This window comes from Euleptes europaea, chromosome 15 (assembly GCF_029931775.1).
Source record: "Euleptes europaea isolate rEulEur1 chromosome 15, rEulEur1.hap1, whole genome shotgun sequence".
NCBI lineage: Eukaryota > Metazoa > Chordata > Lepidosauria > Squamata > Sphaerodactylidae > Euleptes > Euleptes europaea.
The window spans coordinates 31,028,780-31,056,190 of NC_079326.1; the positions used below are offsets into that span (position 1 = coordinate 31,028,780).

Here is a 27,411-nt window from a genome sequence, read left to right on the forward strand (position 1 = left end):
GATTAGAAGTACTTCACTTTAGAGTTCGGTGTTGGGTGCCCTTCACATGAAGCCACAGCTGTATGAAGCGGTCTCCTGTGGCATGATCCTATACATCTGGGGGTTATGTGAAAATGATGCAGGCGGGACACAGCATGTGGCTCTTCTTCACATAGCTGGAATACTACAGGAGAAATCTGCCTTGCACAGATCACTGAGATGAAGCCCCAAACACCTGGCATTACTTCACAGAAAATCCAATCTAACATGGCTGTGTGTGTGATGGACAGCTTAATGTAGTCCTGAAAACACATGTAAGTTTATCTCATTAACATTGGTCCTAAACTAAGATTTTGGAATATTCAGTGATTTGAAATCTAAATCAGAAAGCAGGCGAAATGATGTTTCCAACACTGAACTATATGGACGCTTTACATAAATGGCTGCCTTTAAAGTCAACAAGTTTCACAGTATACAAGTTCAGTTGAACATCTCTCTTATTTGGTTAGTAAACCAAAGATTGGTTATGCACACATTGGTGAAGCTAGTCTACCAAGTTCTACAGAAAAATCTGCAATGCCTTAATTTGGTCTGTTTCTTTCTCTCTCTTTTTTTGTTTTTACTATAACTGTATGCTTATTTCACTTTGCACACATTTTCCACAACCATAAAATTCTAACGTATCTTAGGACAGAACATATATACCAAAGCACATTCTGGTTTCAGGCAGAAGGGACACTTTAGCAGCCTATTGAGATTTACTGTTCCAGAGAGGAGTTCATTCTGGGTCCTTCCAGCAGCCCAGGGAGAACATAGAAAGCTCAGTGTCCATCTGGGTGGGCATCAATACTCAAATCCTGTGGAAATATTTCAAGACAGGCCCCTAGCCTGCAGTCAGGTAAGATCCTCTGTTTTGTGAGGTGTTGTGAGACAGACACAAATTTTTAGTTGAGCAAAAAGTCTTGGGATACATAAGGAAGGGACCAAATCTTAGTGCACAAAAAATACACTGAAAATTTGATTGCTGCTATAATACTAAGCTTATGAACGATTGTTTCTTCAATTATTTACCTTGTGTTTGTACCTCAGGGAACATTTTGTCTGTACCTCAGGGATCATTTTGACATGACGCTACCTTATACTGAATCAGACCATCAAGGTCCATCAAAGTCAGTATTGTCTACTCAGACTGGCAGTGGCTTTCCGGGGTCTCAGGTGGAGGTCTTTCACATCACCTACTTGCCTAGTCCCTTTAACTGGAGATGCCAGGGACTGAACCTGGGACCTTCTACATGCCAAGCAGATGCTCTACCACTGAGCCATGGCCCATGAGTTCTTCCACACAGGATGAAACAGTTCCTTCCCTGGGCCCTTTCTGCTCAGGGTAACAGCATACAGGGCAGGAGAGAGGCTGGGCCTCATTCTGTACCGCACCACAGTCCTGACCTGTAGCAGGAACAGCACATGTGGGGGAAGAGGAGAACATGCAAGTAACATATGACTGTGATGGTTCACAGGTTGGCTTCAAAGATCCTGGTATCTCAAACACTGAGAAATGTGTCTCGTGGAAATCAACCCGCAAAAGTGCCCCACTGCAGTGACTTGACTTTCTACACAACATTCTGTCCCCAGGTGGATCCCAGGATTTGCTGAGATTGAGATATTTAAGCTGCAATAGTGGAACCACAGAGGGGCACTTCTGTAGGTTGCCAAGGCAGGCGGCACCATCTCACCCCAAGCCTAAAATTAATCCTGGCTTTGAACATCCAGTGAAGCTTTTTTCTAGAACTCAGGTTTGGGTATCTATATAATGTAATAAAAAACTCTGCAACAGTGAGGTAGAGCACAGTCAAAACAATGCAAAAAGAAAATACAAAATGATTCATTTTCTTCTCCTTTCTTGAAGCATGTGCAAACTTAAGCTTTGGAATCTTTTTGTACACAGAGCTGAGAAATGGTCTTCTTAATGCGAAGTGCCGTCAGGCGAGCTGCCCCATTGGCGTACCAACATTCCCGCATTATCCGGCCCATTACTCTGAGTGCCTTCAGAAAAAGAAAAGCGAAGTTAGAGAAGAACGTTCAGGTGCCTTTTCTATACAGCGCCACAAATTCCAATAGGCAACCTCTATCAAAACTGCAAACCCTGAAGCAAACATTACCTACCACTTTGGACAGTTGGTTATAAATAGCTATTAAAAATGAATGTTTAATATTTTTTTCCAATATTTCAGTTAAATTCTGCTTTGTGTGTTCTTCAAAGAAAACATTTAATATACTGAACATCTCAAGTCTCTCTTCTCCCAATTCATTCTAGAACTTAAGGTTAGCTCAGATGCCTCTTTTATACTGATGCCTTGAGAAGACTTCTGCCAGCAGCAGTGACTACTCTGAGGCAAGAGACGGGAAGGGTGATTTTGCTCACTTCCTGATCCTCACTGCAGCAAACTGTCCTATGTTGATTTGAATTCACATGAGCCCCCTCCCCCAATTCTCAGCCTGCCTTTATTTCACTTAGAGATGGTCCCTGGGGGAAGGGCCGCAAAGATCCACCTCAGACATCAGCTTCTGCTGGCCCTGCACAGGATCCAACCCAGGCTATGGTTTTCTATGGAGATGAACTGAAGCATAATCTAGTGTCAAGTACAATGATATCTGAGTGCTTAAATCTGTACAGCCTTGTAGAGTCCATCAATTATTTTATAGCAGTTATAATATTGGTGGTATTCCATCTAGAAACTAAAATGACTAAACTGAGGCTATCGTATTTTGGTCACATTATGAGAAGACAAGAGTCACAGGAGAAGACAATCATGATAGGAAAAGTTGAGGGCAGCAGCAAAAGAGGAAGACCCAACAAGAGATGGATTGACTCAATAAAGGAAGCCCCAGTCCTCAATTTGCAAGATCTGAGCAAGGATGTCAAAGATAGGACATTTTGGAGGACATTGATTCATAAGATCGCCATGAGTCGGAAGCGACTTGGCAGCACTTAACACACACATTCCACCTCTATTGATTAATCTTGCCTAGACATTTTTATTTGGGGTTTGGGGCTTTCTCACACTACAGACACTGTGTTGCATGGGACAACATTTTCATGGTATACAACTCCATCCTAAACAGAGTAACACCCTTCTAAATCCACTGAGTCAGTGTCATCCAAAACTGAGTTACACTCCAGTCCATTGAAGTCAACAGGCTTAGAAGGGTGTAACTTACCTCAGCTTGACACTATTTGGTTGCAATCTTTAACTCATTTACTAGGGAATATGTCCCATTGACGGGTTTCAATAGGACCTGCTTCTGAGCATACATACTTGGGATTGTGTTGCATGTCCTGCAACTACTGCCAAATGAACAGAACTATATTCAAACTCAAGAATGCTTAATTGCCATTGGTATTATACTACTGGTGGTAGTAACTTCTGCATTTATTTATCTGAAGTACCAAATGCATTCTCCAAAAGGAACTCAACTCACTTTCTTTACACAAATCAATATATTTAAATACAAAAAATTAAAAGCTATAAAAGTCAAAACAGACTCAGTAAAAACATCACTAAATAAAATGGCAAAGTAAAAACAAATCAGCTGGGGAAATCCAGCTTGATATGAGAACAAGGATAAAAATCATTGCAAAATTAACTGAAAGCTTGTCTTGATAAAAAGACAAATACAAGAAAGTTTTACCTCACAGCTTTGCCACTGATTTGGGATATTTGGCCTAAGCTTTTGTTCACAGACTACTTTTCTCATCTCTTCTATGGAGGGGTCAGAAGGAACGACGTCATGATAAGGCAACTGATATTCCTCAACAATTCCTAGAAGAGGAAAGTGGTAGAAAGGTAACGTTATTAGGACAACTTCAACCGTTACAGGAGACAAATACATGCTTTAAAAAGATACGTACATCTGATCAATCATCAGCTTCCTGGCACCAGCGAATGTATATCTTTTGTATTTGTACATATGGCCCTCAACATGCATTTGTGTTTACCAAAGCATTTGCTTGTGAACCCTTAAAACATAACCTGTAAAAGCAGTTGCCACAGAGGGCAAATTAAAGACCCAAATTTTAAAAAGATATAAAATACATTAAAACAGTTTTCAAATCATTTTTCTTGCTACCAAATGTGCCCCATGGCCATAACCACTATTTCATGTCTGTGGCAGTAATCCGTAACCAGGAGCATGTTCCCGGTTTGGATATGGCCCACAATTGCCTCTGTCAGTTGTAAGGACAGCACAGTCTAAAACATTCTGCAGAGGCCTGTGGGGATTGGATATGCTGACAGAGGGAAGTGGGAAGGAAAAAAATATGCCATTTTCCCCCTTTGTATCTTTTTTTACTGACCTTCTTTCTGTGCCTTGAGAGGCTGCATCAGAAAGTTTCTTCTCTCCCCCCCCCCCGCTTACCCTCACCACAACTCAATGCAAGTCCTCACCAGCTGACCCTTCTGCTAAGCTGAAGGAAGACTTCCTCCAATGGAGAATGTCGTTTTTTCTGGTGGAGAAAGGCTTCCTTTGATGAAGAAAACATTTTCTTTGTGGAAGGATGCCTTTCTCTGTTTGAGGAAAATTTGGTGGAAGGGAATGTTAGGATACAACCAATAATATTCTTTTACTATTTTCTATGTATTCTTTTTTTTTTTTTTTTATTGGCACTGCCCAAAGAGCTAACGAATCCTAGTCAGTAACTGGATTTGCTGTTTAACTCAGATGGAGGGCTGGCTGTGGTGTAGTGTTAAGAGCGGTGGTCTGGAGCGGTGGAGTCTGATCTGGAGACCTGGGTTTGATTCCCCACTCCTCCACATGAGCGACGGAGGCTAATCTGGTGAACTGGATTTGTTTCCCCACTCCTACACACGAAGCCAGCTGGGTGACCTTGGGCTAGTCACATTCTCTCAGCCTCACCCACCTCACAGGGTGTCTTTTGTGGGGAGGGGAAGGGAAGGTGATTGTAAGCCGGTTTGAGTCTCCCTTAAGTGGTAGAGAAAGTCGGCACATAAAAACCAACTCTTCTTCTTTACATAATGATATACTTCAGTTTCTTATCACACCATGCTTGGGTGCATATAGCTCTGTCAGTGTGTATGTGCTTATATAAAGAGGGGGAAAGAAAACATGTGTGCCTTCGTGAGCAGCTCCTTGTACAATTCAAATTTGTCCTCCAGTCGTTTGTTCTTAAAAAAAAGTCACACTCATTTTTTTTTGTAGAGTAGGGACTCAGTCCCGTGAGTGAATTGCTCAAGTTGAGTAACCTTTTACACAGAGAACTGGAACAGTGGAAAAACACACACAGGACAACTTATGGTGCAAGTTATTTTAGGATACTCAGTAAACTTGAGCATGACAGCAAAAGCCATGTGACGATGACAACCATAGGCGACATTTTTAGTAAAAGTAAAATTATCTCAGGATAAGTACTTACCAACTCTAAGCAAATTCTGAGTTCCAATTGCCTGAAAATTCTTGTGTCCTAACTAACCAACCCCTCCGGTTCCCTTCTTTTTCTACACTACAAATTGCTTGAGACAACGAGTGTCAATTTTCAAACTTAGGAGTCATTGTTATGGATGTATGTGTAAACAAACACACACAAGTGGGGACCTGTGAGATTTGTGGGGGATGAATCCCATCCCTTTTGTTCTCCTTATCATGGGACTGGCTATTGGCCAGCTCACACACCTACATGGCTGACATCAATTGGCTGTCTGGCTCACACAGGGGGAGGGGGCATTAACTTGCTGCTGCTGCTCCTCCCCCCTGCATTGCCACCTTTACCTGCCTTCCTCATGTGCCAGCGTCTCTCCCCTCCTCCTCCCCTGTACTTCCCTGCCTGGCACATGTGATAGCCGCTTCAGCTGTGCCCTCCTCCCACCTGCCTGGTACATGCTCTGGCAATTCCATCTCTCTGTGTCTCTCTCCTGCCTGGCTTAGGTGGTAGCTGCCGCGCCTGCTCCTTGGTCCACCCAACAGAAGGGGATGCTCCATTCAAATGTCTGTGCAAGCACATTTCCTTATTTTGGATGGGGGATTTAAGTCTGCCTCCATATTGTGGGGTATTTTACACTTTTCTGCAAACCTGGAGAGCCCCCCAAAGTCTGCTGAAGGATATCCCCCACACATCTGAACTTGGCCCTATTCTTTGGGTGTAGCAATCCACACGAGGGCCAGGTTCAGCATTAGATACAGGATACAGAGGGGGTATAGGAAGATAAAGGAAGTTAATTTACTTAAATCAATAATAATAAAGTAGTAAGTAAATTGACCTCCTTTCTCTTTCTGTACCCCCTCTATATCCTATGTCTAATGCTGAACCTGTCCCTCGTGTGGATTAATAAACCAAAATAATAGGGCCAGGTTCAAACAGGGGGATATTCTTCAGCAGACTTAAAATCACTCTGATCTGGGTTGCCCTGGCTAGCCCAATCTTGTCAGATCTTGGAAGCTAAGCAGGGTCAGCCCTGATCAGTATTTGGATGGGAGGCCACCAAGGAATACCAGGGTTGTTATGAAGAGGCAGGCAATGGCAAACCATCTCTGAGTGTCTGTTGTCTTGAACACTCCACCAGGGGTCCCCATAAGTCAGATGTGACTTGATGGCAAAAAAATAAACATTCTAAGGTGCTAAACCTTAATGGTCAATAAAACTTTCAAGCTTGAGTTCTATATCTAAGGGAAATATAGGAAAGCACCAATAAAATATGGGGAGGAAGCTGGGGAACATCTCGCTATTAACTGCTGAATAAGATCTGGGCTGAGTTTGTTTTTCCTCTGTTCTGCAGGTATATAAGCTTGGGTGTAGGCAAAGGCACAAGCCTTTTGGCATGAGTCAACGTCTTGACCCTGGTTCGCAGGCCATGGCTCACAGCCTGTGGTCCCAATCGAGCCAGTCCAGGTGATCCTAGATCAGCCTAAGATGTTGTCAGTGTACTTTTTGTTTGTTTTGTTTATTTAACTTGTATTTCTGTCTCTTTATGTTGTACATTGAGATTTTGGTATTTTCTAAGCCACTTGAGAAGAAAGTTGGGTAAAAATGCCTAAATAATTGCACTACCACTGCAATCCAATTGATAGTTTTTGTTCTTTACCAACAATTAAGTGGCAGAATTATTCGGTCCTGTGAGAGGGAGAACAAAAGGGGATTTTTTCCTCTTTTCTAGAGGATTTTTCCTCTTTCCCAGTCCTTAAAAAGAATGTACTCTTCTCTTCAGCCCTATCAAACTCAAAACTTGCATAATGATAGCCCTTCCATAGGTACATAAGAGCCATACTATCACTGGCAGAAAGGGCTGCCAATCCAAGTGTTCCAGAATGTCTTTATACCATCTGATATTTCAGTCTCCCAGAGGAATGAGAAAATGTAACTGACTCCACAATGGTGTGCTATAGTAGTCCAATGCATTTGCATTGGTGGCAGTGAGATCGCTGCTTGAAATGCACCTACGTGCAGTCAGTCACCTTCATACGGCAAGCTGTGTCTGTGAAGCAGCACCCCCTTGTGGTTCCAATAGTTTTAAACACATCAACAGAAACGGTAAAAAAATTAAAAAGTAAGAAAGAGAAGTGATGTTGGCATGGATGAGCTCATTAAAACCACGTGGACAGCCATTCCACATAGTTTGACATGGAGATACTTCCATGCAGAACACATATAGACTGAGATCAAGACAGTAAAAAATTTCATCTCAGCAAATTTTTCACCAATTTATCCAGCCTTGATTTATGACCATGAGCTGGATTCGTAATCTCCTTGCACAAACATCACTGATCTTTTTCACTTTCTCCTCCCATCAAACAGCCATATCTTTGCTCCCAGAAGAGGCAGGAGGTTGCTATTTCATCCCTTTTCCTCTCCGTACTGTAGCCCTCTATCACTTCACATGGGTCCCACAATCCTGGGAATCAACTTTCCTGACGTCAGAAACAACTGCGGTGTTATGGGGAGGGGAGGGTGGGGATGATCAGTGACTATCAGGACCTTCTGCTGATGGATCCCTGATCCATCCCTTGTTCTTCACAATGTTCAAAGCAGAGTTCTCCTGAGTTCTACTTCTAACTAGAAATCACACTCTGAGGTCCAAGCATAACATTTTGTCTCTTTATTCTTAAGGTATGGATACATTCTAAAAATGACAGAGAACAAACATGGAGTGTTAACAAGAAAAACTGCATTAACAAGAAAAAAAACATAAACCATACCTCCCACTGAGCATCTTCGTGATATCTCCCAGTACACTAGACCAAGAGCGTAGATATCGGCCCGTTTGAACGACTCAAAGATATTGATGTTCATGGCGTCATCAAGTATTTCTGGAGCCATGTATCTTTAAAAATGTAGAGAAAATTCACAGGTTTATAAATGAAATAATGGCTTTACCCATAGTTATGTTCTACTCAAAGGTAATGAGGGATATGAGGAATAATAACTTTTAATGAACATGTATAAATTATCAAGCTATTGATTTTTCTTCACAAAAATCTCATAGGAGTAAAACTAAATAAGCTCAATTTCCATGTAAAGCAAAAAGACTGGTTCAGTTATAACTCATCTTTGTCCCATCTGCCCTTTTTTTCACATCCCACCAGATGGTGAGAAACACTGGTACAGTTTATGGGGACTAAACAATGAGTTTTGAATCACTCAAAAGGTTATTTCTGAAGCACTGGTCACTGGTATTTTGATTCTTCGTGCAATCTTCTAGTCCAGGTGTCCTCAGCCTTGACAAATATCTGGACACTTTTATAATGCAGAGAACAAGCAGTGGATGTCATGGAGCTGAGAAAAATAAATAGATGCCACGGGGCTAAGTCTAATCACAAAATAACGGGAAGCTTCCCAAACTGTTCCAGGGTTCCAAGCCGAGCATCTTCCTCTGATGGAAACAGCCATTTCCAAATGGATGCTTCCTACAAATGCACAGGTGGTATCTCCTGAGCTCTTCTGAAGCATCTCCTACTCTAATGAAATGGAGGAAAGCCAAGAAGAAGCGAGCGCCAGGAAACACATCAGTATGCACAACGTTACCTGTTCTAGTCTATTGTTCCTGCATGCTGCTGGGGTATCTTTGCAAACACAGGTGACACCAACAGAAGCCCAGTGATACATTTAATTCAGAACGCTCAGGACAAAGAGCTGGGAGTCACTAGCTTTTCAGCAGAGCATCCAAGGCGAGGTTTTCTTAATGTCAAGTCCACAATATTTAAAGGAGACATGTTAATTCTTTTTATACATTTCAGACATGTTTCCTTACCTCTTTGTACCCACTCGAGGATTCAGAGGAATGTCAATGGTGTTTAATACAGAGTCGTGCTTCACAGCCAGCCCCAAATCAGCTATGGCACAGGTCTCATTCCTTTTCACTAAAATGTTTTTAGATTTCAGGTCTCTGTGTGCAATAGCGGGCTTGCCTGTGAAGCACAAAAATATATTTCTATTTCAAAATATTATCTGCTATATTAAAAGGCATACAGTTGGCACAATACTACAAGCACACAGTGCGCATGCATGTAAGAACATGAACCACACTTCAAAAAATTCTTTTTCTTCACAGTGGTCTCTGCTTTTTGTACCCCCATCCAAAATTAGCCCACATGTTCTTGTGTAGCTCAGCTATAATACAGAAAATATAATCTAAGAAAATATCAGACACTACTCCTACATTTGCTCTGATTTGGATGGCCCAGGTTAGATCAGATCTCAGAAGCTAACCAGGGTCGGCCCTTGGATGGGAGACCACCAAGGAATACCAAAGTCGTTATGCAGAGGAAGGCAACGGCAAATCACCTCTGTTAGTCTCTTGTCTTGAAAACCCTACTGGGTTGCCATAAATCAGTTGCGACTTGATGGCGCTTGACACACACTCCCACGTTTAGATGAATGTTTCCATTTTCCCACAGTGTCACAAATTGATGTTGGTATCTCATCATTGCTAAATGTGTTGCTAGTCACATGGGCAGCCTAAGTGGGGGGGGGGAGAGAAACACAGTGGGTGCACCCACGCCACTCCACCGAAGCTTCCCAGCTGGAATAAAGGTGAAAAACTCCATTTAAAAATAGAAAATTGAGAAATAGCCCCATTGCCTTTAGCAAGGCTATGCCAGCAAAACAGCTGGTGTAGCAATGCCGCAGCACGAGTGCGCGTTCCCAGGACGAAAGGGTTTAGGAAGCTGCCCAAAGGCAGCTCTGTCTCCAGGAATGCGCTGGGAACACCTCCCAGGATGCTGGCATGGGGAGCTCCACGGGGACAATGCCGGCAGGGAGGCTGCGCCGCTGTCCCAGTGCCGTGCTGCCATGTCGCTCTCTGGGGCCGGTGTAAGTGTCTGTGCACTGGCATAAGTCCCCCATATCACAGCGAAAGGGGGCACTGATGCTGGTGCAGCGTTACACTGGCTCCTATGGGTATGCCCCCCCGTCAGGATTGAGCAATTCATCTCCCAAAAGGCTTAGTGATTACTTTTAACTTCCAAGAAGTGAATCTTTTCACAAAACAGGTTTGTTTTTATGCTTATAAAATGAACCAAAGCAGTGAATAGTAAAGTCAGAATTAGGGAAGTGTGCTATATGAACTCCAAGTCTGAAAATCCCATCCCGTACATAAGCTGGGGGGCCAAAATCTGTCCAAAATCAGACCTGGCTCAGAACACACACCCCCTTCACAAGCACAAAAGAAAAAGGAATTTATCTATTCAGGAAGAGAGAAGGGATAATCAATAGCAGGCAGGATTTACAAGAGATTGAAGCAGTTTTCAAATGTATCCTTAACTGGAAATGATGCTTCTGAGGATGCCAGGGTCCCTGGTATTTAGTCTTTCATAAGATTCCATTCCCCGTCACGAACTAGCCCCTTCCCATTCTCAAGGGTAACTCTTTTTGCTTGGGAAGGTGAGACTGATAGGGAAAGGAGAAATATTTTGACAGGAAAGAGAGGAATGTTTCCCTGGACTTGTTTCTTCTAAACTTTCTTCAAAAAAGCTTGAAAATATCTGGGCTTTTTTGTGCATGCGTTCATGAGAATTCTCTAGGAAAGCTATTTGGCTTCTATTCCTAAGAGCTATAGGGTGGTTGCGCTGTATGTTGTTATGGCTGCCAGGCTGACATTGGCTAAAACGTAGAAACTGAAGAGAATTCCAACTAGAAGATCTTGTTGAGATAAGATTAAGGATTATTATGCTCTTGTAAGTCTCACAGCACTTCAAAACAAAGATGATGTGCAGGACATTGATGAAATGTGGCAAGCAGTCTTGTCTCACATGGAGCAGACAATGTACCAAGCAAGAAATTTTGCCTTTCTTTCTTTAGAATCATAGAGTTGGAAGAGACCACCAGGGTTATCTAGTCCAACCCCCTGAACAATGCAGGAAATCCACAACTACCTCCTTCCCACACCCCCAACAGCCCCTACTCCATGCCCAGAAGATGGGGAAAAATACCCCTCCAGGATCCCTGGCCAATCCAGCCTGGAGAAAAACTGCTTCCTGACCCCAGAGTGGTGATCAGCATCATGATCTGCCTAAGTTTGCAGAATCAGCATTGCTGTCAGATGCTATCTAGCCTCTGCTTAAAAACCTCCAAAGAAGGAGAGCCCACCACCTCCGGAGGAAGCCTGTTCCACCGAGGAACAGCTCTGTCAGAAAATTCTTCCTAATGTTTAGCCTAACGTTTGTTCATTCTCATGTATGTACAAGTTGGAAAATAACATTTTAAAAAATTATCTAGGGAAGCTCACAAAAGCCGAGCAGATTCTGAGGTGAGTCAGGGTGAGTCAGGGGACTCACCCATCCAAAGAGTTGGACTTTGGTAAAACGGGGGAGCCATGCCACCTAAGCTCCTTAGTAAATGGCCAAGACAGAAATGTCAAAATGAATAATGTTTTAAACTAAAAGCTGAAGATAATCATTCTAATATCCATCCAAATCCTCACCTACTGCATATGGAACGTAATTCAGAGAAAGGACATCTGCACTCAGCCACATACCTTGTGTACCCACAATCTCCATATGAAGATGTGCGAGGCCACTCGCAATGGAAAACGTCAGTTTAATCATCCCCTCAGCTGTCACGGTGTTGCTATTTAAATAGTCAAACAAAGAGCCTTGCTCGTAGTATTCAGACACAAGCCACAGCTGAGTCCAAGTTCCATTATCTGTGGAGGGGAAAAAAACATATTTAATATCACGTAACACCAGACCACAAGAAGGCTCAATGATTTCAAAACTCAGTTTCCCCCCTTCTTTCCTCACAGGAATATTGGGCAATCCAGAATTTAAAATGGGTTGCATAAATCATGGCAGAATGGCTTTATTTATTGCTATTATTAACTCTGTTTTAACATTGTTGATATGAATGTATGTCACATTCTTTAAAGTTTTGGTCTCAGTTTTGGGAGATTACTGGTGTGTGTGCATATATATATAATTGTAATATTTTTTTCTAATAATCCTAATAATTAATTAATGATCTTCTTTTATGCAATTGTCATTGATGTGATATTATTAGATTCTCTTTCCTTAGTATATCTAATAGTGAACTGGCTGCCAGCCCACAGAAGATAAAAGGAACAAAACAGAAAAGATTGGGGTCTGTAGTGACCCCATGATTAACCATTCAACTGTCTTTGCAGGCGACTTATAGTGACCCCATAGTTTTCAAAGAAAGAGATGAAGAGAGGTAGTTGACCATTGCCTGCCTCTGTGTAGCAAATCTGGACTTCCTTGGTAGTGTTCCACTGCTCTACTAGGTTGATATCTGTACACATAGTATATGAGACACATATACTAACCAGTATTACAACTAGAACCAATCTGACCAGATGTCTGAGTAATTGGTAATAGATTTTACAACCTATACACGTGCCTGGTTGGGTTTGAACTGTTTGTATATTTATTTATTTCTGTAAATGTGTGCAGGCTTAACGAGGGTTTTAATTAACCACTGATGAAGGCCCAATAGGCCGAAATGCGTTTGGTACAGTTATCAACCCTAGGAAATGCCATTGTGATATTTTAATGTTTTTAAAATATTTTAACCTTTACATAGCATTTCCAATAAATTATATTTTATATACATATACATATTCGTATATGTATAAGTATATAAAATATAATTTACTGGAAATGCTATATATTTTCTACCCAACCTTGGGTACCCAGCTTCTGTTTACAGGTCCCGTCCCCACTTTTTTCTTCCACCACCCAAGTACTAACCAGGGCCGACCCTGCATAGCTTCCAAGATCTGTCTAGCCTGGATTATCCAGGTCAATATACACAATATTCCTTCTTCCTCAGCAAACTTGCAAGATCCTGACACTACCATTTTTATGTGCAAGAAATTAAAAGAAAATGTCTCCTGAATGGGTTTCAAGATATTTTGTCCTCTTTTTTCGGACAGAAAACCACAGCAACTATATCTAACATAAGGGTGTGTCTCAAGCTATCAGGTCAGCACCAGAAAGGGGGAGGATGTCAGCGGCCACAATGATTGCTGAGAATGGATTGGCAGGGTAATGTGGGACAAGGTCTATGTGGAGCTGTGTGTTTTGACATCAAGTCACAATTGACATATGGCGAATCCATAGGGTTTTCAAGGCAAGGGATATTCAGAGGTGGTTTGCCACTGCCTGCCTCCGCTTCAAGACCCTGTCATTCCTTGGAGGTCTCCCATCCAAATATTTGCCAGGGTCAAGGTTGAGAGTGTGAGTCTGGCCCAAGGTCACCCAGCAAGTATCCATGGCTGATTGGGGATTCGAACCAGGGCTTCCAAGACCACTACACCACGCTGGCTTTCTATGTGGAGTTAAGGGGGATTAAAGTTACACATGAATATCTGTGTGTCTAGCCAGCACACTATACACTACTTAAGAGTTAGGAATGTTTAACCCCACTGACGTCCATCAGCTTATGTGTGCTTAACAGTGTGGTTTATGGCAGCTACTGACTATTGTGCTGACCAGTATTACTGCCGTAGTTAATGCCCCATATCTAACCATGCAGTTACAAAAATGTAGGGGCCCTTCAGTTTTCTTGAGAGGGGATGGCAATTCCTGCTGCTTCCATCCCCCTCTTCTCCTGTAGCCCACTGAGCCTTTCGAAATCTCATCCCTGGAAATCAGCAGGTCTTCTGGGACAACACTGTGAAGATCTACAGAAGGGAAAGGAAGAAATCTGGCAGGAACTGCTGCTCCTTTTAAGAAAGCTTAAGTGCCCTCACATTTTCTTAACATGGTTGGACAGAGGAAGAGGAAGAAGAAGAAGAGGAGGAAAAGGAAGAGGAAGAAGAGGAAGAGGAAAAGGAAGAAGAAGAGGAAGAAGAGTTGGTTTTTATATGCCGACTTTCTCTACCACTTAAGGAAGAATCAAACCAGCTTACAGTCACCTTCCCTTCCCCACAACAGACACCCTATGAGGTAGGTGGGGTTGAGAGAGTGTGACTAGCCCAAGGTCACCCAGCTGGCTTCATGTGTAGGAATGGGGAAACAAATCCAGTTCACCAGATTAGCCTCCGCCGCTCATGTGGAGGAGTGGGGAATCAAACCCGGTTCTCCAGATCAGACTCCACCCGCTCCAAACCACTGCTCTTAACCACTACACCATGCCGGCTCTTTAGACTTCTACAACCCTCACTGGCCTCTAGAGCTTGCTGAATTTTGTCCTCACTTTAACCACTGAAAACCTAAAATGGGAGCCCTGTAGATGCACCTAATTGATAACTAAATGGCTGTGTCCACACTGCTGCCGTCCATTTAAAATGCTCCAATGCAGAGCTGCACCAACCAAGCCTTGGTAAGAACACATAGCTATACCTCAGAGGGCAACCATTTTTTCTTCACTTAACTGTAGTGAAGGCTTTACTAATCTCCTCCACAAGTCATTACATATCTCTGCCTTTTTGCATGGACCTATTGCCTTAAAAAAATAAAACAACAATCCCACTGGGCTAATCCCAGTACAGGACAAACATTGTGAAACTGTTTGGAAATGCTTTACCCTTGTTATCAGCAGCAATAAAACCAAGGATATTTTCATGCCTCAGCATAATTGTCTGATAGATTTCTGCCTCACGAAACCAAGACCTTTCGTCCCTCGAGGAAAAGATCTTGACAGCTACGTCTTCTCCACACCATTTTCCACGCCAGACTTCACCAAATCGACCTTTTCCTACTATTTCCTGAAGAACAATAGTCCTTGCAATAGTTCTTTGGACGAGAAGAGGTAAACCTAATGGAAAGAAGCGCGGGCATTTGTAAAATTCAATCTTCGTGGATTTTAAATTTCTTTTGCAAAAAATAATCCCAATAATTATTGTATTAAATAGCTTGCAACTTTGTTCTCCCCTCCTCCCAACTCCATAAAAGCCACCCTGTGGAGCAGGTTAGGCTGAGAAAGCATGACTAGTCCCAGGCTGCCCACTGAGCTTCCAGGGCAGAACAGGACTCCCAGATCGTAGTCCGACATGCAAAACAATGCACCATGCTAGTTCTCTACAATGTATAACAGCATGGCACAATCTATAATCTATTAGAAAAGTGGCAAACACTCTAACAGCCCATTCCTGAGATTCTTGCCGAATCTCTTTAGGAGGTGGCGTGACCTCCCTGCCAGCATAAGTGTGTGTAATCGTGCGATTACACGCACTTACGCTGGCGGGGAGGGTGGCTCCGCCAGCGCCAAAGCACCGGGAAGCCGCACCGCACCCCTCCACCGGCGCGGCCTCTCCATGGCACAGGCCACGGCGTAGAGTGGCCGTGCTGGCGCAGGGGGGCGTTCCCGGGGCGGGGAGCTGTCGGTTAGGCGGCTTCCTATCCCTGTTCGCCGGTTATGACGGCGCCGGTTACGGTGGTGCTGCGCCTGCTTTACAGGCTTAGGAGGAGGCGAGGCTGCGCCTCCTCCCCACTGTCTGCGTACGCTGTCAGCTCAGGAATGGGCTGTAATTGTTTTTAAATCAATGTATCAGGGGAAAATGAGGTGCCCCTCACAGTTCCTTGTAAGTTACACACAGTGCAACTGGTCCTGGTCCCAGAGGCCTGCACGGTGCAACTGGGCCCAGCATGGTGGCTGGCACTGCACAACTGGGCCATAGTTTCCCTAGGTAGAGGCTGTCAGGGTGAGGGAAGGAAGTAAATCTTTAGACAGAGGGGAAGGCAGAGAAAGGAAGGTAGGTTGTGGCTGGTGGGTGGGAAGGAGAGAAGAAAGCAGGAACAGGGGAGAGGATATGGGGCCTTTCAGGGACAAGAAAGAGAAGATAGTGGAGGAGGAGAAAATGAGATGCCCCCTGCAAATCCTTCCAGGTCCCCTTCTTAGAGATTTGTTCCACGGCCTATAATATATACACTTATTACTGTTAATCTTAGAACTACAGTCAGCTTTGAGGAACAATGAACTAGGCCACTGAACAGCTAGAATCGTGACAACAAGGGGAGCTGAGAGGAATCCATAATATCATTATGATGCTAGAAAGATTTTCCAGAGGTTCAGAGTTTGGGAATATGCAGAATACCTGCTTCCATGCTTGTTTGTTTTTTCAGATACTGCTAACTCACTCAACACACATTGCAGAAGCAAATCTTGACTTCCAAAACGCATATTACGGTTGTGGAACTGCATTCGTTACAGGCAACACTTGTCGCAAACGTGCCAATACAAAATACACTCAACATACCCTTCAAAGCATATCATTTAAATCTTCATGATCAACTGGCAGTCCGTGGGCCAGATGTGGCCTTGAGAGCAACTGAATAGAGCCTTCCGAGGAATGACAGACGTACAGATTTCACAATAATATTTTAATACTACATCAGTCTAATTAGCGGGGAGGGGAGAATGTTATAGCCATACAACCCCTGGACTGCTGTTTGGAAGTAGCCCTGGTAAATGTAAAAGCTGGCCAACACTGCCCACAGATCTTGACCAATAGTGACACTAATACCTCAGCAATGCCTTCAGTTTTAAGGACAACGGTTTACAGACTGATCCTGTCTAAGGACATTCAGGGCTTGAAGGCAGTCAGCTTAGAAGAAAAGAGATTTCGGGTTCCCATATTCACTTGACTGTGAAGGCACTGAGTTAGGCAAGAAGATTTATATTAATCTACACTCATTTCAAAACTGGTTTTAAAGTTCCTGGCTCAGGAGGTGCCCAAGAATTCTCAACATGAGTCTGACTTTTGAAGCAATTTTTTTAAAATCTGTAACAGATATACGTGATTAGTCTACAGTTCAATTGCTATTTTCGTTGCATATTTATAGCTTGACAGTCATGATCCTCTTCCACATTTGGCTTTTGGTCAGATATTAAAATACCAGAGAGTTTACATTTTCCTGGCAAAATTAGCCTGTCTGTGGTGATTATAGGCCATATATGTGGGAAGATTAAAGTTTCTGAAATCAAACGAAGAAACACAGAGCTGGAAGGTACCCCAAGAGTCATCTAGTCTAACCCCCTGAACAATGCAGAAAATTCACAGCGACCTCCCCCAGTGACTCCTGCTCTACGCTCAGAGGAAGGCAAATTGTCATTGACTTGGATGGATTTGAAACGAAACGGTTAGAGAATTAAAGTCCAGGGCATTTTCAGAACCTTCATCATGGAAGGATGTATTTTTCCACACAGTATAGTAATGCTAAACAGCTGCAGCCAATTACCTGGCTCTGGACTGCTTCCTTTGGGTAGGATCCACAGGCAGTGGTAGTGGTTAAGAACTTCCATGAGCAGAAGTGCACTATAGGATCCAACCTACTGTTATTTCTTTTAGTCAGTTATAAAAATACCCATGTCTCCAGATACATTTCTTTCCTGTGAAAGACAGGGTGCATTTTTAAAAAACAAAAACTCCGTTTGTGCAACTAACTATGGCTAGTCCAGATGACACAAATCCGAGTAACTGTGCATCAACCCAGCTGTGTGCTTCTTGCCTCATTTCCACTTTCCAATGTGGCGTAGTGGTTAGAATGCCAGACTAGGATCTGGGAGACCAGGCTTCAAATCCCTGCTCTGCCATGGAAGCTTGCTTGGTGACTTTGACTCTGTCAATCGCTGAACCTAGCCTCCCTCACAGGGTTGTTTTTTTTTGGAAGATAAATAGCGGGAGGAAGAACAATGATGTAAGCTGCTTTGAGTCCCCAGTGAGGGGAGAGGGAGTGTGGCAACAATATCTATAAGAATAAAATAAATACACCACTACAACACTGCAATCCTCTCCTATTCTATACACATTAGCAAAAGGTCTACAGAATAATGGAAGTTCCAACTGATTCTACTGCATGCTTACACATACCAGATCCAGAACCTGAGGTTGTCATGTCAAAAATCAGATCTTTGAGTGTTTTCCCAGGGTTCACCAGACTGCATTCTGATAGCGGTTCTTCAACGTTTGGCCTTTTTTTCTTCCTGAATCTGCAGTGGGGGCCTTGATATGTATACAAAGTCAGCAGCATAGCTACAGACAAGACGCATACTGGTATGGTTATAATCACTGTTACCTCTACCGGTCTCAGCTTCGGTTTGCTTGAAGATTCCTCACCTTCAAAACAAGCAGAACAAAATCAGCATGCAATCTACCATCTGCAGAAAACTTTCATTGAGTTGGACCCTGCCAGCTTTCTTTCTCCATCTAGTCCAACTCCCCTCCCTGATACAGCTCCCGCCCAACATGGCTTTTGTCCAGATGGCTCCCAGGATCCCCCGCATAGCCTTTTTGGTGGCCAAAGGGCAATCTCCACCCTTTATCAATAGTGGCAAAGCTGGCTAGAGCCATCCCAATGTACATTTTCATGGCAGTGGCCAAAAGAATTTACAATATATAGAGATCCATAAGGAACTGCAGAAGTGGGAAAATGCTATTTCCTTCCTTCCTTCTTCCCAATTACTTGCACCCTACCCAGTATCTTTTGCCCTCCTCCTCCTTGTTCTAGACACTGCTACATTTCGAGACCTGGTGCTGGCTTTGCAGAAATATTTATTTCCCCTGGCTGACAAATCCACAATGTGGATTTGGCTATCTGCATGATGGCCAGCCCTTCAAAGGTCAATACAGCAATTTCTCTATACATAGTTAGCTAACTTTCACATCTTTTTAATGAAGAATCCTGTATCACTGTTTAGAATATTTCTCAAAAAGGGTACATAGAATCATAGAGTTGGAAGGGGCCATACAGGCCATCTAGTCCAACCCTCCTGGGTGGTTTCCCATCCAAATACTAAGCAGGGCCAGCCCTGGTTAGCTTCCAAGATCTGATGAGATTGGGCTAGCCTGGGACATCCAAGTCAGGGCACTAACGACCGTACACTAATAAAATAGATAGTGGCCTGGCCAAAATGGCTTATAATATAAGACTAGGGAGGTGGTGAACCCCCACTCTGGCAGTCTTCAAGTAGCAGCTAGACGAACACTTGTCAGGAATGCTCTAGGCTGATCCTGCATTGAGCAGGGAGATGGACTAGATGGCCTGTATGGCCCCTTCCAACTCTATGCCTCTCTGGACACACTGCATGGACAATGCCACCATGTGGGAGGATCTTGTGCTTCAACTCCTCCTATATTCATGTCATGCCCAGGTGATGCTGCTGTAGTGTGGGCACCTCCCAATGTGGCCTACGGCTTTTCATGCTTTTATCAGTAGCCCAGGAGAACCCATAGCCCCACAACGCCACCGTGACTGAAGAAGTGTAAAGAAAGAAGGTTCAGTAGAGGGAAGAAGCCAACAAGAAGAAAAAGAGTTGTTTTTATACCCCAGTTCTTCTACCATAAGGAGTCTCAAAGCAGCTCACAATCACCTTTTCTTCCCTCCTCCTACAACTTGTGAGGAAGGTGAAGCTGAGAGAGTTCTGAGAGAACTGTGACTGGCCCAAGGTCACCCAGCAGGCTTCATGTGGAGGAGTGGGGAAACCAACCCAGTTCTCCAGATTAGACTCTGCTGCTCTTAACCACTACACCTCTCAAAACAAGAGTTTAAGCACACCCATTTTAAAAATGAATGTGTTGAAAGACCACTGGGAGCCTGTGCTGGAAGGAAGGATCAATGGCGGTTAATCTCATCCTCAGTTTTTCAATCCTCCTTTTGGATAGGGTATACAGATGACATATACTCTGCTTCAACCAGATTAAATGCATGCAAACAAAGCATTTTCTGCAGGGAAAACTTTATATAAGCACACATACACCCAGCAACAGTACATGGGATGTTCTCTTAAAGGGCCAGAAAACTCTTGGGGGGGAAAGACCCCATAGGATGACATCAGAATAAATACAGAGAGCAAAGGCTATAGGTCAACTTCAGCGGCAGAATACACAATGACAGACAACTTCTGCCCTGAATTTAGCTAATTACTGTGACTTTGCAGCTAAGTACTCAGCTTCTGTAAACAAATCCCTGAGTGTTTGGAACATCACTCTTGTCAATAGGCTTATCAACAAGGCCCAATTGCTGGTGAGGGGTAAAGTTCTCACCCATATAAACATTCCACTTGCACCCAGTCACAATTAATTGCACTTACCTTAGTCTCAGCCCATTTGCCTCTGGCAAGCGTCTGGTGGGCTAAGTGGACGTACTGCCAGCAAGCTCACAAATGGGCCAGTTAACACTGTATTCCAACACAATGGAGGGTGCATGGAACCCCTATGCTAGCAAATACTTCCAGCTGTGGCCGGCATCACCGTCACACCCAAAGATGTCACAAGTGCAACATTAGTGCCCCTCTCCTTCCAGTTTTCCAAAATTTAGGGATTTCAAAGGAGCATTTGCAGCTATTCATTGCTTTTTTAAAAAAAAAATTTGACCAAAGAAAGGATTTAGTGAGGATTTTCTATAAGCAGAGGTTAGGGGCGGAGGGGAGGGGGGAATCTCATGAGATTAAACTAGAACTCAGATCAACTGCCCATTACTAACTGTTAACAAAACAGACTTGCTAACAAGTCTGGAAATGACACTTCAGTCTCATATGCTACCTTATTGCTAATATATTTTAAAAGTTACTAAACTTTAAAAGAGAGCCAGCGGGGTGTAGTGGTTAAGAGTGGTAGTTTGGAGCGGTGGACGCTGATCTGGAGAACCGGGTTTGAGTCCCTACTCCTCCACATGAGCGGCAGAGGCTAATCTGGTGAACTGGGTTGGTTTCCCCACTCCTCCACATGAAGCCAGCTGGGTGACCTTCGGCTAGCCACAACTGTGAACTCAAACCCCCCACACCATAGAATTTCTAGCTAAGAGCCAGTATGAAGTCCACCATGTCCTTATTTTATAGTCCTTTTTCTCTGTGGAGACACTGGGGGGCAGGGAGGGGGGCAGGGAGGTATTGGGGGATAAGACATAAAGTCTGTTAGTGTACACATACGCAGTCTGGAGATGCTCAGGCTTTAGTCCCCTCCAGATTACGAGAAGTAAATATCCGAACAGGACAGCAGATGCCACTTAACTTCACTGAACATGCCCTCAAATTTATCTGCATGGTATCAAAATGCCTTCTTTTCTATCCCTGGGCCTTTACCCAGAAACAACTGGTCAGACAGCCAATGCAAACTCTACCAGTTTTCCCTCCCCCAATGTTCATTTGTTCATACTAAAGCTCTTCTAATAAAAGCCCAAGTCTATGAAAACCCTGCTTTCCACACACATACCCCATAGTCACTTGTCCATATGAGTTACAGATATTCCAAACCAGCTACATTGTGAGTCTCCATTGGAAGGCTAAAGCAGTATTAAACATTCTTTATGACCATTCTACTAACACAGATTGCTTAACCCAGTATGCAACATGGCAGGAGAAGAAGAGTCTTCGGCAAAGCACAACGTGGAAAGGACCTAAGTAGCAACACTTTGAATGAAATAAGTGTTACAAATACAAAGATGTCCACTGTTTTTAAAGTGCATAAACTTGTGGGCTTGGATCTCATACCTTGCTTTCACGTGTGCTTCATGTGTCCTAGCTGCAGGGCCCATTCTAGGCACTTTGTATTTCATTGGGGGATTGGAAGTGCCTACCACCCAAGGTATATGCACTCCACAGCAGAGGACCATCTCCACAATGGGTGAAGGAAGTAAAAGAAACAAGGCATAGGATCCAAGCCGTAGTATGGATAGTAGTAGCAGAGTGACTGCTAGGGTTGTCAACTTCTGGAAACTTCTGGAGATTTGGAGGTTGGGGAGAGCAGAGATCTCAGTGAAGTATAATGCCACACAGTCTGAAGGTGCCATTTTCTCCAAGGGAACTGATCTCTGTAGTCTGGAGAGCAGTTACAATTCTGGGGAAACTCCAGGCTCCACCTAGGGCAAACCTAGTGACTGCTGAATAAGGAACCTATCAAAACTCCTAATTTTGACACGACTGCTTTCAGTGTTAAAACTCAGTCAAGATTACATTTTTCACAGTATTCAAAACATGTTCCAGCCCAATACCTTTCTGTGGATGTCTGGGCACTGATTTTAACTGAAAATTTCCAAGTAAGAATACTCAGGATTTCAGAGAATGGTCCCTTGAGAATTTGCTCAAGAGATGAATGCCTCTGTCTAGATGGGGGAAAAGAGGAAATGTCTGGAAAACAGAGTTCAATAGACAAAATGCTCGAATTCTAGTTTTTTTACTTTACAACTGATCAGGTCATCAGATAGACCAGAAGTATGGTAAGGACAAGCTCATGCAATGCAGCAGAACGACAATTAAAAAGTCAACGGCACAAGCAAAATAAAACTATGGCACGATCTCTGTTGGATGAAGTAAACTTTAGCATTGCATCACCACTGTGTTTATCGCTTAAGGAACATAAAAATTATGCTCTTGTTGATTAACCAATGCTACTAAATGGACAACAGCAATGAAATGGATTTTGCAGTCCTTATTTTAAAAACCTACTTAGTTATTTACTGTTCAAAATCATAAATTAATGTGCAGTCAACAGAATACTCGGGCAACTGTCTGATGGATTTAAAGTACTACACAAAGCTATGACCATAATAAGTTAATGAAGGTTATTTTTAAGCAATGGAAAAGGATGTTACTAAGCAGTTGAAAATAGCTCTCCAGAACGCCTGGTACATTAAAGGCAAACAATGTGCAGCAATACTAATCCAATTCCAATTATTAGCAGAAAAACATGTTTGTAACTCAACAGTGTTTTTAGCATCATGCTTAATAGAAATAGGCAGTGGGAGGCCAGGTAGTGGTTAGCCACTGGGTCCTGGACGTGAGCTCGGGGGACCCCTGGCAAGCCCCCTTTGAGGTCACTAAAGTATTAGGCCCCTTGTCCTGTGAGGTACAGTGCAGGACTTCACGACAGGGTTGAAAGCTACTTCCCGTCAATTACCTCAAACCATGGTTTACCCAGGAGACTGAGACGTCTGCACTAGAAACCGACCCCACCAAACTAACAACCGGTGAACTTTCCTGGGGTCACCCCTTGGACTGTAAGAAACTGGTGATAGATGAAAACCTGTTGACCGGGGAACAACGGCAATTGGAAGACTGCTTGGAGATCTGGCCTCCGGTGTTCGATACTCTGCTAGGAAGGACCAGTGGTACCTCACACACAATCAGAACACGGCCCAGTTAAGTAGCATGGGCAGTTTGGAGACCCATCCCGCATCAAAGGTGGGCAGCAGTGGAGGAAGAAGTAAGGAAAATGCTCCAGATGGGGGTCATCGAATCATCTCACAGTGCGTGCAGGAGCCCCATAATGCTCGTCCCCATACTGTCAACCTTTCCTGGGAGATCTTAAGAAGCTAAAGTTTCCCTTCTCTTAGCAGACTCCTCTCGGGAGATAACCAGCCAAGTGGCCAAACTTTGCCTTCGGTCTTGTGGGATTCAAAACTGGCTGACTGAAAATCTTACCCCATAGCTGATCTTTCCTCCTCCTGTTCAAATCATCTCTCCCAGAACCATGAACCCATTTTTTTCTTTGAATTATTTTAATCTAAATTTTAATTTTTATTCAGAGATGATCTTGTATCAAAATAAAGATTTGATTTGATCTCTCAGAGTAACCCATTTAATGAAATATTCCATGATTCATGCCATATTACCCAACACAGAAATATTAACTAGTGCCTATATAAAATTAATACTATAAAGGGAACTAGGGCATCATTTTGTGCCATTGATAGCTGAATGCAATTTCATTCTCAGTATCAAATCCCAAACATATAATTTATCATGTAGGTGGCTGGTTGGCTCACAAACTGGTATGCAGTGCAAGCCATTTGTGCAAAATGAATAACTCGACATGATTGTGCTAAGTTCAACCAACCCTGTGAAAATCCCCAAGGAAGATGTGGTTGAAATCAATACATCCTTACAGCAAAGCTGCTCCAGGCACACCTTATAAAACACCCGCAAGAACCTTGATTATGAGTGCAGGATGTTAAATGTAAATAAACCAAAGTACTGCCATTCAGGGTGAATGGACTCTTGCATAGCATAGTGAGATGCCACCAGTCAGTGCAGAAATCTGGGGAATATGCATCATCTGTCTAACTCAATATAAAGCAACATCTTATATCTTCATGGGTGAGGAGATTGACTATTTATCATGTTAGTCACAAGAACATCTCCCCAATGGTCAGCAGTGCTTGAACAAAGGCCATGGCATATCTCCACAAAGTTTATCAGAAGATGACTCCTTGCTTAACTCTAGATAAAGATCACCTTTAATAGCACATCTATGCAAATCCCTGCTGTTGCAGAACGGTTGACCTGGCAAACTGAATGGCTCTGAAGTGATTTTAAAGTTCCTCCTTGGCAAACAACAGCAATTAATCAGTTGCTCAGTTATCCAAAGGTTTTAAAATCCAAACATTCTCCTTTCCAGACAATAGGAGACCTTCAGCATTGATCTAAATTAAAGGTAAAGGTAGTCCCCTGTGCAAGCACCAGGTCATTACTGACCCATGAGGTGACGTCACATCCCGATGTTTACTAGGTAGACTATGTTTATGAGGTGGTTTGCCATTGCCTTCTACACTTTACCCCCAGCAGTCATCTACACTTTACCCCCAGCAAGCTGGGTACTCATTTTACCGACTTTGGAAGGATGGAAGGCTGAGTCAACCTTGAGCCGGCTACCTGAAACTGGATCTAAATTACAATGACATTATTGAATGTTGGGACAAAGCTCCAAACAGAAATTACTATTCAGGCTTCCATAACTGGTAGACACACGAAGCTGAATACATCCCACCAGCTAAGTATTGTGAACCAGCAGAACTTCAGAATTACTTTTTTTCCCAATCTGGTGGTTTATTGAGCCCCCAAGCAGGGCACAATACATGGTTGCATTGAGTTTGGTGAGTCCCTGACTTGTGCAGGTCTGTGCAAGTTTGACTGTATAGATCATAAAAAGCTATAGTTTTTTTTTAAGAAGGTTTCTGAAGGTAAAAAACCTTTCTTGGAATACATTTCTGAGTTGAGGGGAGGGACTTCAATGCCACAGAGTCCAATTGCCAAAGCAGCCATTTTCTCCAGGTGAACTGATCAATATCGCTTGGAGATCAGTTGTAAAAGAAGAGAACTCCAGCTAGTACCTGGAGGTTGGCAGCCCTATCATCTACTGACAGAACTAGCCTCTGACTAGCACAATTTCATTGTGAAGTACCAAAGTAGTCTAAAAAGAATTCTAGTTGCGCCTTCTTGGGCTAATAAAAACTGACTCTTTCCATCTTTTCATGGTTGTCAAGCAACAGTTAAAATTGCAGAAAGAAGTCAACAAAAAATCAAACATTTACACCAAAATAAACACAGCAAGAAAATAAACATCCAGAGATTTTTGAGCAACATGAAATGGATGAAGGGAGAATGGACGAAGGGGACTGTTCTCACGGGACCGGGGTTCTATACAATCAAGCTGTCTTGTACAGCTTTCTTTAGCAAAGGGCTGTTTGGAACCTGTGTTGTAAACTCTGTCCAAGGCAAAGGGCTCTTACCGATTTCATTAGCTTTGCCATACAGATATTTGTGTACAGTGCAACTCTGCAGCAAAGAGAGACTTGCAGAGGGAAAACCTGAAAGCGAGCTTGCAATTCAGACGACGTAAGGGGTTACCGCACTTGTATTCCCAGCGATGTATTAAGAGTTTGAAAACGTTATAAAAAATACTGTTCGCACTTTCTATGTATTCCCACCGATGTATTAAGAGTTTGAAAGAAAGTATGGTAATTATACCATTCCAAGCATTTACTGCGACAGCACCCCCTGTTGAAGCCTGATTTTAATAACGCCTACACCTTCACTGGACTCGCAGGGCAGCAGAGGACAAATCCTCAACCATATCCCTTTTTTTGCAGAAAAGCCACAAGACTGCCCAGAACAAGCTCTCCAGTATTGTTCATTACAGTACGTAGCTGAAAGAAACTTTTTCCACTGGAGATTATACCTGATCTTGGAATGGACACTAGCTTTCAGGCTTCACTCATACAAAAGGCTTCACCAAAGGCCTCCCCGTTGCATCTCTGGTACTTCAGCCCTTTCAAAAGATTTTGATTCATCTGTATCATACACAAATGCACGCGGTGAAGACTGACAGTCAAACAGCCTAGACACCAAGCATGGTGTGAAAGGGCTTCCTCATGAAGTCTTGTAGCACCAAATGTGTAGAACCAAGAACTCAGGGCTGGTGGTGTTGCTGGTTATTTACTCTCAATGCTGTAACAAGAATTGTAAGTGCCATATGCTTAACAATATACAAATCTTTTTGTCTGTTTCATGAAAGACTGCAGTTACGCCGTTATCGTTGTCCCAAACGTCACTCCCTTTCCACACTTTCCATACTACCTTCTATAAACTAACATCAATAAGGCATACACGATGTATACCAATTGTGGCCTAAAGGAGGAAAACATCTCACAAGTATACCATTAGTTGTTTCTACCTTTCCTGGGAAAGAAAGCACAGGCACAAAACAACAACTGTGATTTTTTTAAAATCCAGTATTTTGAAAAACGCCCTGACCTGGATGGCCCCCGCTAGCCTGATCTCATCAGATCTCAGAAGCTAAGCAGGGTCAGCCCTGGTTAGTATTTGGATGGGAGACCACCAAGGAACACCAGGGTTGCTGTGCAGAGGAAGGCACTGGCAAACCACCTCTGCTAGTCTCTTGCCATGAAAACCCCAAAAGGGGTTGCCATAAGTCGGCTACGACTTGACGGCACTTTACACACACACACATTTTGAAAAACGGGCCTGGGTCAGATTTCTAAAACGACGCCTTGCAGCATAAAAAGCACCCTCCTGTTGATGTTCACTCATGGTGGATCTTCTCGCACTGAGCAGCATTGCTTACCTATGGGCAGGTGAATAGTGACATTGTTGCAGAAGTCTGTGTAGCAGCATTTCCTCCTTGTGATGGACTTTGAATCATGGCAGAAGACTTCTGCATTCAGTTCTAGGATGGAAAGGCAAGTCTTCACCACCTCTTGTTTGCCATTTGTTAGCATGACAGAAGCCCAACA

At 43.2% G+C, this 27,411-nt stretch overlaps 1 protein-coding gene across 2 annotated transcripts; it reads right to left on the minus strand.

The window, feature by feature from the left end:
- Positions 1-1,872: 1,872 nt before the first annotated feature.
- Positions 1,873-27,411, minus strand: ACVR1C (activin A receptor type 1C). 2 transcript variants are annotated; one of them, XM_056861090.1, is made up of 9 exons: positions 27,243-27,411; positions 19,531-19,540; positions 18,255-18,484; positions 14,969-15,199; positions 11,961-12,128; positions 9,237-9,393; positions 8,185-8,309; positions 3,670-3,800; positions 1,873-2,022 (listed from the first exon to the last, which is right to left on the minus strand). In XM_056861090.1, the coding sequence occupies exons 1-9, from the start codon at positions 27,394-27,396 to the stop codon at positions 1,897-1,899; spliced, it is 1,332 nt and encodes a 443-aa protein (XP_056717068.1). In that variant the 5' UTR covers positions 27,397-27,411; the 3' UTR covers positions 1,873-1,896. The 2 variants fall into 2 exon arrangements, with proteins under 2 accessions (XP_056717068.1, XP_056717066.1); XM_056861088.1 differs by lacking the exon at positions 19,531-19,540 and having other exon boundaries at positions 18,255-18,500.

Excerpts from the sequence above, each read along its gene's own strand:
- ACVR1C (XM_056861088.1), bottom strand. The coding sequence starts at position 27,396 with ATGCTAACAAATGGCAAACAAGAGGTGGTGAAGACTTGCCTTTCCATC. Across the intron at positions 8,310-9,236 it reads CCTCGAGTGGGTACAAAGAG|ATACATGGCTCCAGAAATAC; the intron begins GTAAGGAAACAT and ends ACATTTTTAAAG. Across the intron at positions 3,801-8,184 it reads ACGAAGATGCTCAGTGGGAG|GAATTGTTGAGGAATATCAG; the intron begins GTATGGTTTATG and ends TTCCTCTTCTAG.